The sequence below is a fragment of the Erinaceus europaeus genome, chromosome 1 (genome assembly GCF_950295315.1).
Source record: "Erinaceus europaeus chromosome 1, mEriEur2.1, whole genome shotgun sequence".
NCBI classification, from domain to species: domain Eukaryota; kingdom Metazoa; phylum Chordata; class Mammalia; order Eulipotyphla; family Erinaceidae; genus Erinaceus; species Erinaceus europaeus.
Genome location: NC_080162.1, coordinates 116,648,934 through 116,668,847, shown reverse-complemented (window position 1 = coordinate 116,668,847; position 19,914 = coordinate 116,648,934). Strand labels below are relative to the sequence as shown.

The following is a 19,914-nucleotide window of genomic DNA, read 5'->3' as shown; positions in this document are numbered from 1 at the left end:
GCCATGTGCATGGCAAGGCAGGTGCCCTCCCAGGTGATTTCTCTCTCTGGCCCCTGTCGATTAAGCATGCACCATGCAGACATGGAACCAAGTGCCTAAAGAACTCTTCAGCCTAGGCACACTTGAGGGATGTGCAGCTGTCCGAGATGGTAAAGATAAAGATGGTAAAGAACAGACATGTTCCTCTTCCCTTTCTCTGTCCCCCATGCACATACCACTGCCGCCCCCCAAACTGTTTCAACCCCTTTCCTAGCTCCATCTTTCATCCGTCCTAACCTTCCCTTGGCCTTAACTTTTCCAGCCACAGCCCTTTCTTCCTTTCATCAGTCAAAACTGAAATCACGAGTTTAGCTCCTCCAGTTGTCCTGCCTTCACCTTCTTGCATTGCCTTAGTCCCTCCCTTTTCTTTTTGCCTCCAGGTTTATCGCTGATGTTCAGTGCCAGCATTACGAATCCAATGCTCCTGGCAGCCATTTTTCCCCATTTTATTGGAAAAGACAGAGAGCAATTGAGGAGGGGGAGACAGAAAGGGAGAAAGAGGGCAGGGGTAGATAGCATAATGGTTTTGTAAAGAGACTCTCAAGCCTGAGGCTCCAGAGTCCCAGGTTCGATCACCTGTACCACCATAAGCCAGAGCTGAGCAGCACTCTGGTTAAAAAGAAAAAAAAAGAACCATGCCCAACTGGTAAGTTAAAAAGAACACTTGAGGTTTACCACAAATGAAGGTAATAAGATGGCAGAGGAGGTTGGGGAAATGGCTCAATGAAAAGGCACATACTTTGCACGCATGAGGCATAGGGAAGAGTGAATACAATGTGATGTCTTTCCCTCTTTTTAGCCACCAACAGGATCACTGGGCTCTGTGCCAATGACTCCCACTGCTCCTGGTAGCTGTTGTCTTCCCCCTTAGATAAGAAGAGACAGGCCTTGCTCATGAAGTTTCTCCCCGGGTGCTCACCTTATGTTCTACTTGGATGAACCACCTCCCCGTCCAACTTTATTACCATCAGTTATTATTGGGCTTTGGTGCCCGCACAATAAAATCCACTGCTCACAGCAGCCTTTTTTTTTTTTTTTTTAATTTGGTCATTTTATCTTAAAGGATTGAGAAATTGAGAGGGAGATAGTCGCAACACTGCCTCACTGCTCATGAATGGAGCTTGAACCGGGGTTCTCATACTTGGTAATGTGTTCACTACCAGGTACACTCCTTTTTTTCTTAATAAAGATAGGAGAGAAAGAATCAGACATTCTGATAAGTGTGCTGCCAGGGATTGAACCTAGTACCTCATGTGCTACCTCTTGGTCTAACTCCCCCCCCTTTTTTTAGAGCTGTTATAGCTCTGGTTTATGGTGAAGTGAGGGGCTGAACCTTAGGCAATAAAGTCTTTTGCATAACCACCATGCCATCTCCCTGATGCTCTTTGAAAAGTAAGCCTGTAAGTGTTCAGACTTAAAAAATAATCGTGAGTAGGTGAAAGACAACTGCTGGTTTTACTTGTGGAGTCTAGAGAACTAAAACAGATGAACTTGGAAAAAAAAAAAGAAACAAAACAAACACCAGTAGTAAACAGACTGTCTCTTAAGACCGAGAACTATGGTGGTTACCACTGAGAAGAACAGGACAGGCAGTGAGTGCAGTGTGGAACTATGCCCTATTAATCTTACTATCTTGCAAACCACTATTAGTCACAAATAAAAAATGGCATTAAAAATTGTGTTAAGTCTTGCACTGTGTTAGTGCTTCTGGTAGCACCATAGCAGCCCACTGAACTGGGAACATGAAGGTAGGTCTCTTGAAAGGAACCTTTCAAGTGAATGGACCACCCTGATCCTATCTCTATCTAGTTCAGGACCTGGATCAAGATAGACTCACTTCTGGGGCTTCTCTTCTGTAGATCTCACTTTCTTTTTCCTTTTTTTTTTTTTAAGATTTTATTTATTAATGAGGAAGATAAGAGAGAGGAAGAACCAAGAACCAGATATCACTCTGGCACATGTGCTGCCAGGAATCAAACTCAGGACCTCATGCCTGAGAGTCCAAAGCATTATCACTGCGCCCACCTCCCGGACCACGGATCTCACTTTTTTTATGGCTGACAGGACTGAAGTTACACACCTGCATGCAGAGGTTAATGCCCCTCCCTGGTTATCCTGGTTACTCCAGTCTTTTCTGCTTCCTTTGGAGAATGCTGGAATTCCTCTGTGCATATCTGGTGGGAGTGGGGAGGAGGAGGTTGAAGCTGTCAACTAGAGACCACAGGAACTGATTATGTGACTTTTCTTGAGCAAAGGCCTGTGGCACTGCCCACGCCCCAGTAAGGAAGAAACCCACACAACCAAACCAAAGTTGGAGAGCATTTTTATTAAGGGCAGCAGACCAGGATCGCAACATCTTTGAAGGGGAGGGGTATGGGGGTGGGGAGGAGCCGGTGCGTTTCACTTCAGAAGAACCAGAGGGGTGAATTCCTGAGTGGCCTTAGGGCAGCAGTGGCTGCTCTCCCCTTTCTTAAGAGGACCCAGCTGTTTGGTTGTGAACAGCCAGGGCTGCTCTCCTGTGCGTGCAAAGTCTGGCCGGTGGGCTGTGCCCAGAACTCCTGGTTGGCTGGACCAAGCTGCCCAGGCCCAAGGGAGGGACCACCCACTGCCTTGCTCTCTGAGGGCCAGGCCTCTGTTGAGAGTCCCTGAGGTGGGCTGCCGACTTTGACAAAGGTATTCTCCCGTGTTGAGCAGAGAAGTGAGGGGGTGACAGGCGGGCAGAGCTAAGTTGGTAGAAACATGAAGCAATGGGAGTTTCCAAGGATGGTGATATTTTTAGATTCAGAGAAGCAAGAACAAATGGTGACTTATCCAGATAGCTTCTGACAGAATTTGGCATTTTATTATAAGTCTGCACAAGTGAAATAAAGTCCATCACCTTTCTGCTAGTGAAGAGAGATGTGGAAACACTGGCCCACTGCTCTTGCTGGGCACACGGTAGTCTCCAGGACGTGCTCCTGACAATCCTAGGACTAAAGAAGCGGAATTCATTGACACCCGCAGGGGTCACATGCCTGAACAACTAAATAGTCATACTGTCTATCCTACCCATTATCTTCTGCACAGGTAAAACCAAGTTCATACAGGTCTATAAGCCCTGGAAAGGTCTCAAATTAGAGAACTAAAATCAAAACAGAAAGCAAAGTTTTTAAGTCATCTCCCTGGATGGATCTAGACTCCCTGTTAACCAAGAATGGAAGCCACCAGCAGAAGTGGAGTTGGTGATACATGGCATTTGGACCAATGGCTTCCTCTGGGTGTCAGTGACATGTATTCTCTATTTCAGGGACAGTCCCACTTGTTTAGAAAAGATATTAACATTCAAATCCTTACAAGTTCATCTGATGATAAATTCTAAGGTCAATTTTTATTTCTACAAAAAAAGGCAGTCAAAACCATATAAAACACATGTAAAGGATATTACTGAGTGAGCTTCAAACGGAGCTTGACTCTGCAGAGGTTGTGAGTCCAAAGGGAGAGAGAGGCCATCTTGTTCCTGGCCTGAGTGCTCCAAAGGGATCAGCAGGACACTGGCAATTCCAGACTGGCGCTGGCTATGGCTGAGTCCTGCCAATTTCAACCCTATACAGGGTCAAACTGCCGAAAGAAGAAAGGCTGGCCTTGAGGAGTTGCAGAGAGCTCCCTGGCACATTCAGATGGAGTTTGGAGACAGATAAGCGTGGATTTTCAAATGGATATTCTGGCTTTTGTGTTGTCTGCAGTGACCAGTAATCTTCTAAGTGGCTGCAGGAGTGCTAACCGTGGGCCGCAGGAACCTCTCTGGTGAGAAATCCCTAACACAAGGGCACAGTGTCTTCTGGTTGGCAGGCAGGCCCTCCCCTGGGGTGACCACAACCCTGACAGTGCATGGCTTCCCCAAGCAGGCCAGGTCAGAGTTCAATCACGTACACAGACATCCATGTTTTCCCATCAGTGTTACTGTTATAACATTTGCCAGATCTTTTGCATAACAGCTATGCCTCCTTTTTCAAGAAAAATTTTGAGGGCAGGGTGGGGTAAGTGGTTTGCTTATTTAAAAGTAAAAAAAAAAAAAAAAAAAAAAGTAAAGTATGTTATTGGAGTCAGGAGAATTTGAACCAACTCCTACACCAGGCAGTGCCAACAGAGGAGATGAGACGCCACCAGAAATACTAGCACCATCTCTTCTCCTTTGCAGAGGACACTGATCCTGGGCCTGGAGAAGTGAAGAAGTGAAAAATAAAACTGCATTCAAGAAAGTGTGAGTTTCAAGGGCAGGGGGAATGGGGAACAGCAACCTATTTTTTTTTCCTCCTTTTTAAGCCTTAAGGACTAAATGTAAATTAAAGATTTTGGATAAATTTGGGAAAGAAACACCATTTTTAAAAAAGTAGATTGAAGCAGTGATTTTTTAAAAACAAAGAAAGCAGAACTAGAACATCTTAAATTTTTAATCCTTTCTTTACAGGTTACCTAGACCACTTTTGATTAAGAAAACTGTAGAAAGTTAGTAACTGCCACAAGTGAACGCCAGGTGGTGGCACATGTCAATTTTCCACAGAGTCCTGCTTTGCGGGTGTCTGAATGCACTGCTTGGGGTCTCTGCTCACACTTGCTGGAATCAATCATGGCAGATTTTAGTCCACAGGCCGCTTTTCCCCATATTTCTTTGTAAACTCTTCAGCATTCTTACAGAATTTTTTACGGTCCTTAGAGTATTCTTCAGCTAGGTCAGCCCGAAGGGGGTGCTCGGGCTGGGGGTCATTCACCAGTGCTATGAGGGACTGGATTACTGTCAAGAAAAGGACAAGGCATTGCTGGTTAGAGTAGTCTTAGGACGTGAGCAAGAAATACAACTTTAAGACTGATGTGCTTTCAATAAAAAACAAGCAGGGCCAGCATGATAGTTTGCGTAGATAGTGAGCTGCTCTGCCATGTGTGTGACCCAGGTTCAAGTCTGGCCCTCACCACACTGAAGGAAGCTTTGGGGCTATGGTTTCTTTCCCTCTTCCTGTTGATGATGGTGATGATGATGGAAGGAAGGAAGGTAGGAAAGAAGGAAGGAGAAAAGATGCAAGTAGCTTCCCACTTAAACAGTTCTGACAAATAACCAACACTGCAGGGCACCCCTTCATGCTGTGGGGAACCCTTCCTGAATACGTGGGTTGTCCCAGCTTCCAGTCACTGCCATCCCTTCTCCAGAACCCTGGAGACCCGAGCCTGGAGCCGACAGTCTCTGCACCAGTGTGTGTGCACACAGGGAGGTCAGGTAGTCCCAACAGTACAAGTGCAGCATGCCTGTCACCTCAGTATGACAAGGAACAGATGAAATGCTAAAGTACCTATTGCTAAGTTTTGCACAGAGGTTCTACCAGAGAATAACACCACACTAATTAAGGAGGAAGTCAAAGGCCCGCCTACCTCCACCTCAGAAATCTACTGGTGAGACAGGGCTATCGAGTGCACTGTAAGCTCAGTTGAGGTGCAGGCTGAAATGCCTGGAAGCATCTCTGTAGTTCAGGTTATCTAATTCAGTCACCAGCTCACCAGAAGGCACACACAATTTTACATACCACCTATTCTTTTTTTTTTTCTTTTGTTGCCCTTGTTTTATTGTTGTTGTAGTTGTTATTGTTATTGATGTCGTCATTGTTGGATAGGACAGAGAGAAATAGAAAGAGGAGGGGAAGACAGAGAGGGGAAGAGAGAGAGATAGACACTTGCAGACCTATTTCACCGATAGTGAAGAAACTCCCCTGCAGGTGGGGAGCCGGGGCCTCAAATTGGGATCCTTCTGCCAGTCCTTGCGCTTTGCGCCACGTGCACTTAACCCGCTGCACTACCGCCCGACTCCCCTTTCTTTCTTTTTTAATAGAAATTATTTATTTGTTCATGAGAAAGACAGGTGGAGAGAGAGAAAGAACCAGACATCACTCTAGTACATGGCTGCCGGGGACTGAACTCAGGACCTCATGGCTGAGAATCCAATGCTTTATCTACTGTGCCACCTCCTGGACCACCCATCTATACTTTCTAAGAGGAAGCAGGCCCTAGACGTGCATATATATTTTTTAATTTGCTTATTTTCATAGAAATTAGTGTTTAAAGATCTGGCAAATAAGGGAACTCAGATAGTGTGCTGCTTTCTCACGCATGTGGCCCAGATTTGAGCCCAACTCTCACTGCATTAAATTTATCCTTCATGCTCTCTCACTCTTTTTTAGGCCATTTTTTCCCCATTTTGTTGCCCTTGTTATTGCTGTTGCTGGAAAGGACAGAGAGAAATCGAGAGAGGAGGGGAAGAGAAAAACAGATACATGCACATACAATGCTGGTGATCAAATTTGGAACTTCAGGCCTCACAGTCCAATGCCCTACACATCGACAGCTCCTGGGCTGCGAGACAACTGTGAACCACTCAGTTCTGTGCCAGCACTAAATTTAATTTAGGCTTCTGGGACTTTAGACAAGCAGGTACTATACTCTTAACACTGAATCCGATAATACCCCCTGCATTTTTATCTATGTAGTTACCCCTTTTATACTTTTTAATTTTGCTTAACCAAGCAGAAATTATAAGTGATTCTATTTCTACTTCACCAACTTCAACAGCTGTTTGCTATTCCACTGTGATATATTTCCACATGCATCCTAAGTTATTTGCTGAATGTTTAAATCTTGTTTTTAATATATCTACATTTAATTCAATTAATTTGTGTGACTGTGTAGCCAGAGCTTCACACATCTGATTTCACAGCTCTGAACTGCTTTTTCATTCATACAGAGGGGATGAAACACCATAGTGCTGGAGTTCCCTACAGTGCTATGAGTGCTCTCTCTAGTCCAGTCCCCCTTTTAATTACTTAAGACCACAGTACTGCTCACATCTAGATTTATGGGGTACCTGGGACAGATTCTGGGACTCCAAAGCCTCAGGCATGAAAGGTGTTTGCATAACTGTCATGCAACTTCCCAGGTTCTTGCCTTTATAAGTATCTATGCATCTTGGTCAGGAAAGTAGTGAAGCCCCAACCCTGGAGCAGTGGTGCTCCTGTGTAGCATGTGAGCTCAAACCCAAGACCCCATGTATGGTAAGGCACGTATTCTACTGGGAGTTGTCCTCTAGCTCTTGACTTTTCTTACAGTGTTTTTGCCATTTCATTTCATTTTATTAAAGATGTACTTATCTGATGAGAGATCCACACATACCAGAGTACCACTGTGACACTTGTGGTGTCAGGGATCAAACTCAGGACCCTATAGGTCTTAAGTTCTGTGCTTCATTTACTGAGTCACTTCATCAGTCATACATACTACTTTTACTTTAAAGTCTGCTCTAACCTCTTTGGAAAAACAGATACATTAACATATCAAAGACAACACTTAAAAGTCTATACAACTGCCTAGGAGGTGTCACTGTGGATAAAGCACTGGGTTCTCATGCATGAGGTACAAAGTTCAATCCCTGGAACAGCATATGCCACGGTTCTCTTTCTCTACCAGGCAAGCTATCTCCCAGCCCCTGAAGCCCCATTCTTTGAAAAGATATATGGGAAAAATACATAATTACCTTGGCACATGCAATACTGAGGACTGAGCTCAGGACCTCAAGGTCGAGAGTGCCAACACTGTATCCACTGTACCACCTCCCAGGGTGCAAAACCCATTTTCATTAGTTGCTACTTCTAATTTCCTTTACCTTACCCATGTCAGATATTCCACACACAGTAGTTCTTATTATCTGTAGCAGTTACATAATTTTGTTTGAGTCCTGAAATACTCACACTGAACCATGATCTATCAAGAAGGACTATAGCACTGAGCTTAGTCCTGCCAACACCCAAATGAGAAAAAACAGACAGTGCCCCTCTATCCCAGCCTGCCTACTCCTGATCCTTCACGAGGGTGTCCTGGGCTTGTTTTCACTTTCAACCTCTCCCTTTTTATTACCTCTTGCCTTTATCTATTAAACTGCTTTTACTGCTAGAGAGAGAGAGAGGAAAAAATAATGAACTGTTGTGTTAAGTAACTCAATTTTGAGGTTTGTAATAGGAATAAGTAACAAATGGGAACATGCCATCAAGTGCCAGGAACATTTATGAGAATGAGATAAAAATTATATTAAGAAGAACACAACGATTTTTCTACAGAGAAATCCGCTTCGAGTCACAGAACAGCAATTCTACCCACCACTATACATTCAATAGCATTGTGTACTTAAATTTTATCTTAAAAAGCAAAACGGGGCCGGTCAGTAGCGCAGTGGGTTAAGCACAGGTGGTGCAAAGCGTAAGGACCGGCGTTTAACGATCCTGGTTTGAGCCCCCGGCTCCCTACCTGCAGGGGGGTCGCTTCACAAGTGGTTAAGCAGGTCTGCAAGTGTCTGTCTTTCTCTCCCTGTCTTCCCTTCCTCTCTGTCCTAGCCAACAACGACAGCAACAACAATAATAACAGTAAACAACAAGGGCAACAAAAGGGAAAAAACAGCCTCCGGGAGCAGTGGATTTATAATGCAATCCCACCAAAACAAACAAACAAAAAATTCCACAAGAGCCAGGAGATAGCATAATGGATATGCTAGACTTTCATGCCTGAGGGTGATCAGTGTTCTGATTTCTCTTCCATTTAAAATTTTTTTTTTAATCCAAGTTCATAATGTAGTGACATACATTTTGAAGAGGTAAGAAATTGTACGCCCAAAACATGTACAATCATGTAAAGCCAATATGACCTTAGTTTTAATATATTAAAATTATTTTTAAATAAAATATTTTAATAAAAAAAGGTGAGGGGGAACGTGAAGCAGGGAAATAAGTAGTATAGTAAATAGTACAAGCTTTGAATGCCAGAGGACCTGGCACTGCTTATGAGAAGGTGGTGCTGTATTCTTTAGCTTTCATAATGGCCCAGGGATAGAACAATGGATAAAGTATTGGATTTGAAAGCATAGGGGCCTGACTTCAATTCCTGTCATTACATGTGATGTCTTAGTTCTTTCTCTCCCTCATAAATAATGGGGGGGGGGCGGCATTTTTTTTTTGGGGGGAAGCAGTATGTGGAAGCAAAGTATGAAGCATGTTGACTATGCACTTAGGTCTGAAGCTAAAAACAGAAGAATGTTAACACAGTGCTCTTCTACAGTTAAATCCTCAAGAGGTGACAAAGCCATTTTAGGTGCATTCCTCCAGCAACCCTCTCTGTCTCTGGTCAGGGCTCCTATTCTTTGTAACTAAGCAGTCTGCCATATAGGGCTTGATACGGCAGCCTAAAAAGACGATCCTTTCTCAGGCAAATGTTTTGTTTTTTCTCTTTAAAAATTATTTATTGGATAGAAATAGCCAGAAATTGAGTTGAGTGGGGAAAGAAAGAATGAAAGGGATACCTGCAGCACTGTTTCACCACTTGTGAAGCTTTCCTCCTTCGGGTACCAGGGGCTTGAACCAGGTACACCACCACCCAGCCCCAGGAACACTGTTTAATATAGAAGTCATCGGTGGTTGGGCGGTAGTGCAGCGGGTTAAGCCCACGTGGCGCAAAGTGCAAGGACTGTCTTAAGGATCCTGGTTGGAGCCCCCGGCTCCCCACTTGCAGGGGAGTCGCTTCACAGGCGGTGAAGCAGGTCTGCAGGTGTCTATCTTTCTCTCCCCCTCTGTCTTCCCCTCCTCTCTCCATTTCTCTCTGTCCTATCCAACAACAATAATAACCACAACAAGGCTACAACAACAAGTGCAACAAAAGGGGGGGAAAATGGCCTCCAGGAACAGTGGATTCATGGTGCAGGCACCAAGCCCCAGCAATAACCCTGGAGGCAAAATATATATATTATATTATTATTATATTATATTAATATATTATTATATATTATTATTATAAATTATATATTCAGCAAGAATTCTGGGGTGTTGTATTGGGGTTGACAAAGCATTCCTGAACAAATACAGCTATGACTTTCACTACAGAAATAAGAATTTATATAGGGGAAAGAACAAAAACACCAAGGTATTGCACTTAAGAATGTTGCCAAGTTTTATAAATACTGTTTTGCACATCATCAAATGCCATGCCATGTCCCAAGTCTTTCTATCCAGACTCAACAACCCTCCCCACAGGAATTTGACAGATGCCTTTTTTTTTTTTAAACCAGAGCACTGCTCAGCTCTGGCTTATGGGATTGAACATGGGACTTGAGAGTCTCAGGCATGAAAATCTCTTTGCATAACCATTATGCTATACCCCCACCTGACAGATGCCTTTTATCCACCCACCCCTGCTCCTTCTTCATTATTGCCACCAGGGGCTTGGTGCCTGCATGACAAACCCACTCCCAGTGGCCATCTTTCCTTTTATTTGATAGGACAGAGAGAAGTTGAGAGGGAGGTAGAGATAGATAGTGCCTGAGAACAAGAGACACCTTCAAATTGGCTTCATCACTTCATGAAGTTTGCTTCTCCCCAATAGGTGGGGAGCATGGGCTTGAACTCACTGTCCTTGCACATGGCAACATGTGTGCTCAACCAGGTGTACCACTGCCTGGCCGACAGATGTCTTTCACAGTGCTTATTCTTTTTAAAATAATCTTATTTATTATTAGGAAATGGCTTACAGCACAGCTGTTGACACATAGGTACAATTTCTCATCTCACCAAGATAAGTGTGTAAAACACTCTCACTCCAAATTAGGCCCACCATGTGTGCCAGGACCTGAAATCCCTCTCTCCCCTACCCCTCCTCCTGGTGGTTTTCTAAATAAGTGAGGCTCAAATTTCTGTGTGAAAGGTGTTCAGGGGTTCCACTGAAAAATGACTATGACCTGGGAGTGGCACAATGCAAACAAAAGATGCTGGATTCACAAGAGTGTGGTTATAAGTTCACTCTCCCTTTCCCTTCCTCATCCTCCTCTTCCATAAAAAAAACAAAAACAAAAAAACAAAAAACAAAAAAAACAAAGATGTAATTGAAATGTCACTTGTAACTTTTCAAATTCTATTTTATGATGAGCTTAAAGAAAGACATAACAATTTTGATAAAAGTCTAATTTGGTTAATGTTTAGAATGAGTTTTGGACAGCCAATTTTCTTATTTGTAATTTATAACTAGCATTAAAAATAATATTTAAAGACAAACAAGAGCAACAACAACAACAAAAAATTAAGAGATCAGGAGAGTTGGCCCAGCAGAGCACTCGCCTTACCATGATTTAGGCCCAGGGTTTGAGCCTCAGCACCACATGGGACCATCATGGCAGCTGGGCAAGTTTTAGGGGTGCTGGAGCAGGGCTGTGATGTCTCTCCCTCTCTCTGTAATTAAAAACAGAGGTGGTAGGGTAGTGGCACACCTGGAGGAGTGCACGTTACTATGCGCCCAAGGACCTGGGCTCAAACCCCAGTCCTCATCTACAGAGGAGGAAGCTTTGTAAATGGTGAAGCAGGTCTACAGGTCCCTCTCTCTCCCTCTCTCTCTCTCTCTACCCCCACCTCAGTTTATCTCTGTTCTATCAAATAAAATCGAAATGGGTAAGGGAAGAGTAAGGGGGAAATAAAGAGAGTGAAAAATTGGCTTGGGGTATTGAAGTTAGGCATGTGTAAGGCCCCCAGTGTTGCAGAAAACGGACACAGTCTGTTCCTTTTAGGAGAGTGGAGAGTCCATGCACAAATCATGCACCAAGTACTTCTCCAGGTAAATGGGCCTGGGGTTTTGGTTGAGGGTGAAATGTACTGACACCTATGTTAGGGAAGAGAGAAAATGTACCCCATGACAAGAACAATCCTGTGAATGAACATTTATTCAATAAAGTGATGGGGAGTATGAACATGTGTCTGTTTACTCAGAGACTCTCGGATGCACAGTTGTCCATAGTTGTGTGTTTCAATCTGCTGCCCTCAGGTGCCTCTGACTCATGCCCATATTTCAGAATGGAAGATCCTCTCCTAGGCTAACGGCTGACTGCTATGTGAGTCCATACTAAACAGCCCTTCGATCTTTCCCTGGGAGCTGTCTCATAGCCGTCAAGAAAATATCCAGGGACAGTGTCCAAGCCCTCACTAGTGTGCAGCAAATGGCAGCCTGGTCTACCTGTATTGCACCCAGGCTTTAAGCATGGGAAGGGTCTCAAACACTCAATGCAGGTCAAGTTTGAGATGTGCCATCCCGACAAGGACTGGTTAGATTTCAACAGCACACCCAGTGCAAGACTAAGGTAGGGCTGCTGTGGACTCTGTAATACTGTAGTAGACTGAACCCCACCCTACAGTAGTATTCCCAGAAAAACACCATCTGCAGAACAAGAAGCACACCTTACCCTGGTCGGTTTTGGTTGCTGGCTTCCAGTTTTCAGCACTAATTACTGGCAGGCAGACCTGCCCCTTTTCATCAATGTTCGGATGGTAGATCTTTGTTTTAAACGTGATCTTCGGTGGTTTGAATGGGTATTCTGCTGGAAAGTTGATTTCGATCCTGAAGGCCCCCTTATCATATGGAGGGTTGTCCTGGAGGAGAGAGACTAGAATGAATACACCATAGGTCATAAATTTATAACAAGACAGGGATATTCTAATAGCTTATGAAGAAATGTTTTTCAGATACAAGAAGAGGGAGAAACACAGCACTGAAGCTTTCCCCAGAGCACTGGGAGCTTGTGGGTGGCAAATCAGCAATCTCCTAGGTAAGTTATCTTCTTGGCCCTTTATTTTTTAAATTTCAAGTAGTCTATCTACTGAAGTCTAGTCACTGCATTGGCAACCCAGAAATTTTAGGTTTATAGTAAAACCAGATTTATAGTAAAGAACAGAGTCCTCATAAGCCGTTTCCCCACACCCCTAGAATATTTCAATATTAACATCCAACACTGAAGTGGTATACTGATCACAAAACCTCCACCCACACACATATCATTATCAACCAAAGTACATAGTCAACATGTGGATTCATGGTGTGTGTACACCAGAATCGCATGCTTGAGGCCCTAGATGGCACAGGCGCCGCCATGCAAGCTGCTTGACATGGTACCAGCTTCGCAGGAAGTTCAGCATGACTGGACTCTCCAGGCCAAACTGAAACCATTTCGTCTTTTGCCATGTATAGGGCTTAGGATTAAGCTCTGTGTGGTCTTAATAATATTTATCTATGGCCAGGCTCAGGGCCTGACCAATGACAAAAATAATGACAAAACCTGCACTGCACTCTGTTAAGATTGATCATAATGGAACAAGCAATATCAGTAATAAAGAATTTTTCAGGAGGCTCCAATAGGAAAAAAATGTTTTCCTCTTTATCTCCACCACTGCCTAGCACACAGGTACAGGAATAACAAAAAACATAGAAACTGATGTGATCTCTAGGGAGTAAAGTGCCCCTGGAATGTGCATGTTCCATAAAGCAGGAGGTGCTCCCTACCTGTGCTGTTCTTACTTGGTGATTTTTGTTTTAATAAACAAAGCCTTGGTGATTTTTGTATTAGTGACTAAAGCCTTGGTAATTTTTGTTTTAATCTATACCTTGGTGATTTTTGTTTTAATAAACAAAGCCTTGGTGATTTTTGTATTAGTGACTAAAGCCTTGGTAATTTTTGTTTTAATCTATACCTTGGTGATTTTTGTTTTAATGATCTAAGCCTTACGAGACTATAAAAATAAAGTTCTGCTTAAGTATGACAGAGATGTCTGCTTAAGCTTGATTCAGCATCAACTCACTTGTCTCTCATTCTTCATTCTTCACCGACGCCCCTCCTTCTCCAGGATACCCTAATAACCTGCTGGGGCTGGCCCCCAGCACCTAGAGGTTCCAAGGTCAATTCCTAGCAGCAGAGCTAAACAGTGTTCTGGTCTCACTCCTACAGAATTCTATAGATTTCAAATGTTGTAATACATTATAGGTGGAATCATATCCTTCCCAGATGAGCTTCTTTCACTTAGGAATATGCATATAAGGTTCCTCTTTGTGTGTGTGTGTATAATATATATATACTTCTTTATTATTTATTCCTTGTTGTCCTTGTTTTATTGTTGTAGTTATAATTGATGTTGTTGTTAGATAGGACAGAGAGAAATGGAGAGAGGAGGGGAAGACAGAGAGGGGGAGAAAAAGATAGACACCTGCAGACCTGCTTCACCACTTGTGAAGCAACTCCCCTGCAGGTGGGAATTCGGGGGCTCCAACTGGATCCTTACGCTGGTCCTTGCGCTTTGTGCCACGTGCACTTAATCCTCTGTGCTACCGCCCAACTTCCCCTCTTTATTTTTTCATGGCTTGACAGTTTATTTCATTTCAGCACTGAGTAACATCCCATTGTTAACATGACCAGTTTATTAATCCATCTGCTGAAAGAAAGCTTTTCCAGGTCATCCATATGTAAATAGTATTTGGGGGGGGGGGAATCGGGCAGCAGGTTAAGCACATGTGGTGCAAAACGCAAGGATCTCAGTTTGAGCCCCAGCTCTCCACCTGTAGGGGGTCACTTCACAAGCGATGAAGCAGGTCTGCAGGTGTCTCTCTCTCAGTAAATACAGCCTTATGTTCTGCACCAAAGTAAAAGGCCCAGGAGCAGGGGTGTTTCAGGTTCTGGTGCCTGATGGTGGGGGAGGACCTAGGCTGGAGGTCAGAGCGTTTTGCATATGCACCAACAACTGTACCTATTGTAAGTGATCCATTCCCGCCAGAATAACAAAGAAATCTTTGAATAAAAAAATAATAATAACAAAGAACCACCAAATAGTGGAATGATGCTTTGCTCACAATAAAAATAAAACTAAGTGGTCCGGGAGGTGGTGCAATAGATAAAGCATTGGACTCTCAAGCATCAGGTTGAGTTCTATCCCCAGCAGCACATGTACCAGAAGAATGTCTGGTTCTCTCTCATCCTTTCTTTCTCATGAATAAATAAACACAATCTTTAAAAAGTGAATGTCTAGGGGCCAAGTGGCAGCGCATCTGGCTTAGCACTCACATTATAGTGCACAAGGACCCAGGTTCAAGCTCCGGGTCCCCATCTGCAAGGGGAAAGCTTCATGAGTGATGAAGCAGGGATAGAGGTGTCTCTCTCCATCTCTATCTCTCCCACCCCCTCTCAATTTCTCTCTGTCTCTATCCAACAATAAAAATATTTTTTAAAAGGGGGCTGGGCAGTAGCACAGCGGGTTAAGCGCACATGGCACAAAGCATAAGGACTGGTGCAAGGATCCCGGTTTGAACCCCCAGCTCCCCACCTGCAGGGGGCGTCACTTCATAAGCGGTGAAGCAGGTCTGCAGGTGTCTATCTTTCTCATCCTCTCTGTCCTATCCAACAACAATAGTAACAACCACAATAAGGGCAACAAAATGGGAAAAATAGCTTCCAGGAGCAGTGAATTTGTAATGCAGGCACCGAGCCCCAGCAATAACACTGGAGAGAGAAGAAAAAAAAAAAAAGACACACACACACACACACACACACACACACACACGTCACAGCAGGTAAATGTATGATGACTAAATGTGAATACAACCCCTAAATACCACTAACTGATGAATGACATATTGTAGCATGTAGCATATTCATACCCCCCCAAAAAAGTGCTGACACAAAGTAAAGATGGGGGGTGGGGGTAGATAGCATAATGATTATAAATAAAATAATAAATAAAAACAAAGTAAAAGGTGGGTGACCCTAGAAAATAATCCATAGTAAGCCGGATCCAGAAAGTCACATGATTGATTCCATTGACAGGAAGCATGCAAAGTAGCTAAGTTTATAAAGACAAAGTAGATCTGTGGTTAGTTAGGTTTGAGGGTGACAGATGGGGTGAGGAGATTGATTTGGGAGAAAAGGAATTATGTTCTAATACCATGATGAGGATTACATAACTGGACATACCAAACACTAATGTATCATATACTTTAGATGGATGAAATGTGTGCTCAGTGCATCTCTACAAATCCTTAAAAAGACTTTGCGTTCTGTATTGTGGCAAAGTAACTAAAGCATCAGATTCACAGGCAGGAGGTTCAATCAATCCTCAGCACTGCATGCGCCAGACTGATGAATTGGATATTCCTCCTTCCCCATAAAGAAATAAGTAAATAAGAGAGCTGGATGGTAGCGCAGTGGGTTAAGTGCACATGGCACAGAGCAAGGAATAGTGTAAGGATCCCGGTTCAGGCCCCCAGCTCCCCACCTGCGTGCAGGGGGGGAGGTCACTTCACAAGCAGTGAAGCAGGTCTGCAAGTGTCTATCTTTCCCCTTCTCTGAATTTTTCTGTCCTATCCAACAACAATAACAATAACAACGATAAATAACAAGGGCAACAAAATGGGGGAAAATGGCTTCCAGGAGCAGTGGATTCGTAGTGCTTTAAGTAAATAAATCTACTAGGAGAGGAGAGACTGTAGGGACCTCCTCCTTGAGAAGTACAATGCCTAGTCCACTGTACCACCTCACAGACCGCTATTTTTTTTTTTAGATCAGAGCTAGTTCAACAATAGAAGGTACTAACATCTAGTGACAAGAACAACGCACACACCAACATACACCTTGCAATGTAATCCTACTGAAAAAGTCACTTCCTCACTAGCAACCCTACACACAGTGCTTTCACATGTGCTGCTCTCTCTCTGTCTGTCTGCCAAGCTGAAATCTGCACCCACTACTACTGTCATCACCAGCACAACTGGATGTACCCTACTTGAAACGAGTCCCTTCTGAATTGAGATGTACTTATTACACGTATACCTTGACTTCAGAGGGGGAGATAGCGTATTGTTTCTGCAAAGAGACTCATGCCTGAGGCTCCAACATCCCAAGTTCAATCCCCCACACCACCATAAACCATTTACCTGAGCAGTTCTCTGGTAAAAAAAAAAAAAGCTGGGGGCAGGCAGTAGCACAGTGGGCTAAGTCCTATCCAACAATAATGACATTAATAAAAATAACAAAACAAAAAAACCCCTGATAAACAACAAGGGCAACAAAAAGGAAGAAACAGCCTCCAGGAGCAGTGGGTTTGTAGCACAGGCCCTGAGCTCCAGCAATAACCCTGGAGGCAACAACAACAAAAATAATTTTTTAATTCTTTTTTATATTTTCCCTTTGTTGCCCTTGTTATTTATTTTTATTTCTTTACTGGAGAATTAATGTTTTACATTCAACAGTAAATACAATAGTTTGTACATGCATAACATTCCCCAGTTTTCCATATAACAATACAACCCCCACTAGGTCCTCTGTCATCCTTCTTGGACCTGTATTCTCCCCACCCACCCACCCCAGAGTCTTTTACTTTGGTGCAATACGCCAATTCCAGTTCAGGTTCTACTTGTGTTTTCTTTTCTGATCTTGTTTTTCAACTTCTGCCTCAGAGTGCCTTGTTGTTTTTCATTGTTGTTAATAGTTATTATTGTAGTTGTTATTGTTGTTGTTGTTGGATAGGACAGAGAGAAGTGACGAGAGGAGGGGAAGACAGAAAGGGGGAGAGAAAGATAGACAACTGCAGACCTGCTTCACCACCTGTGAAGTGACTCCCTACAGATCTCGAACCGGGATCCTTATGCCAGTCCTTGCACTTATTTCATAGTCTGCCCCGGAACTGTGAATTCATATAGGTAGAAAGCCTTGGCAATAAAAACAAAACTAACCAACAAAAAATCTCATATACACACAAAAATAAATTCCATCAATTTCTTTTAAGATTTTTATGTAGTCTGGGAGGTGGCGCAGTGGATAAAGCATCGGACTCTCAAGCATGAGGTCCTGAGTTAAACCCCAGCAGCACAAGAACCAGAGTGATGTCTGGTTCTTTCTCTCTCCTCCTAGCTTTCTCATTAATAAAATCTTTAAAAAAAAAAAAAGATTTTTGTAAAGGTTTGTTCATTTTATGAGAAGCGAGATCACAGGTCATAAATATGCCAGGATATTTATGGGGCAGAACTCAGGGCTTCAAAGAGACTTGCAAAGATGCACTCTCACCTACACCAAGTCATGACTATAGAAGGTTCTTTTCAATCTTTTAAAAATGTGTTTCTGGGGGTCGGGCAGTAGCGCAGCAGGTTAAGTGCACGTGGCGCAAAGCACAAGGACCGTAAAGATCCCGGTTCGAGCCCCTGGTTCCCCACCTGCAGGGGAGTCGCTTCTAGGCGGTAAAGCAGGTCTTCAAGTGTCTATCTTTCTTTCCCCCTGTCTTCCCCTCCTCTCTCCATTTCTCTCTGTCCTATCCTGTTGTTGTGGTGGTCTGGTGTCGGGCTGCACCGCGGAGATGAGAGTGGACGTCCAGAGCAAAGGGATACACAAATCTTTATTATAGGATGGGGGAGGGGTTTGGTTCAGACCACGTGGAGAGGGAGAGCTGAGAGCCCAGAGAGAGGGGGGGGGGGGTGAGGGGGCTTTTTATTGGGCGACAACCAGGGGTGACGTGTAGGGCCAGGATTGGTTGAAGGGGGCACTGCTAGGATTTCGCAGGGCGTAGTAAAACCTGGGGGCGGAGACTGCATCAGAATAACTCCTCAGCAACACTATCCAACAACAAATGACATCAACAACAACAATAACCACAAGGCTACAACAACAAAGGCAACAAAAGGGGGAAAAAATGGCCTCCGAAAGCAGTGGATTCATAGTGCAGGCACCAAAGTATTTCTTCATTTTGCTTCCAGGATTATTGCTGGGACTTGGTGCCAACACTAAGAATCCACTGCTCCTTTTTTTCCTTTTTTTCCATTTTTTCCTTTTGTTGCCCTTGTTGTTGGATAGGACAGAGAGAAATCGAGAGAGGAGAGGAAGACAGAGAAGGGGAGAGAAAGATAGACTCCTGTAGACCTGCTTCGCCACTTAGGAAGTTAGCCCCCTGCAGGTGGGGAACCAGGGGCTAGAAACCAGGATTCTTATGCCAGACCTTGTGCTTTGCACTATGTGCGCTTAACCCTCTCCACTATGGCCTGGCCCCCTAAAAATGTATTTCTATTTTATTTTGGATAGAGACACAGAGAAACTGAGAGGGAACGGGGATACAGGGAGCAAGAGAGGGACACCTACAGCCCTGCTTCACCACTCACAAAATTTCCCTCACCTATAGGTGGGGGGACCAGGGGCTTGAACCTAGGTCCTTGACTATTGTAATGTGTGTGCAACCAGGTGTGCCACCACCAGCCTCTCTTTCCTATTTATTTTTTAATGTTTATTTATTTTCCCTTTTGTTACCCTTGTTTTTTATTGTTGTAATTGTCATTATTGATGTCGCTGTTGCTAGATAGGACAGAGAAAATGGAGAGGGGAGGGGAAGACAGGGAGAGAAAGACACCTGCAGACCTGCTTCACCACCTGTGAAACAACTCCCTTGCAGGTGGGGAGCCTCACGCCGGTCCTTGCGCTTTGCACCTTGTGCTTTGCACCTCGTGCACTTAACCCGCTGCGCTACCACCCCACTCCCTCTTTTCTATTTTTAATGTAATTGTTGTGAAGTTTAGAAGTACAGTAGAGTCTCACTTCACATTCCCTGTGGAAAACATGTCCATGGTGGTTCTTCCCACTTCCTGGCCAGTGGCAGAGATATGAAGGTCCTGAGTTGGGGGATGGGATTTCTGAATGGGTGGATGTCTTCGTTCTTTTAAAACCAAACCACAAGTATCATAGAACTGCACAGACCAGTTCAGTGATGTGAGCAAGGAGCCACACTGCCCGTCTCTGCTCTCTGTACTCATTTTGTTCTGTCCAGCTCTGGCTTATGGTGGTTGGGGGGGGGGGGTTGAACCTGAGACTTCAGAGCCTCAGGCATGAGAGTCTCTTTGTATAACCATTATGCTATCTACCCCCACCCCTGTGCTGAGGACAGAGGCTAGGGCCTCTCACAAGCAATTGCTGTGCACTACTAATGTCATTTTTTCATATTGAACTTTATCAGTGATTCTCATGCCCATACCCCTCAAAAAAAAAAA

The 19,914-nt window shown here is 43.9% G+C and overlaps 1 protein-coding gene across 1 annotated transcript in view; it reads right to left on the bottom strand.

Moving 5' to 3' along the window:
• Positions 1–2,345: 2,345 nt before the first annotated feature.
• UBE2L3 (ubiquitin conjugating enzyme E2 L3) overlaps positions 2,346–19,914 on the bottom strand; it is a 48,427-nt gene continuing 30,858 nt past the window's right edge. Inside the window, exons 3-4 of the mRNA XM_060194515.1 lie at positions 12,317–12,503; positions 2,346–4,810 (exon numbers count right to left, since the gene is read on the bottom strand). Of these exons, the coding sequence (XP_060050498.1) occupies positions 4,656–4,810; positions 12,317–12,503 (342 nt within the window). The 3' untranslated portion in view covers positions 2,346–4,655. The remainder of the gene's footprint in view (positions 4,811–12,316; positions 12,504–19,914) is intronic.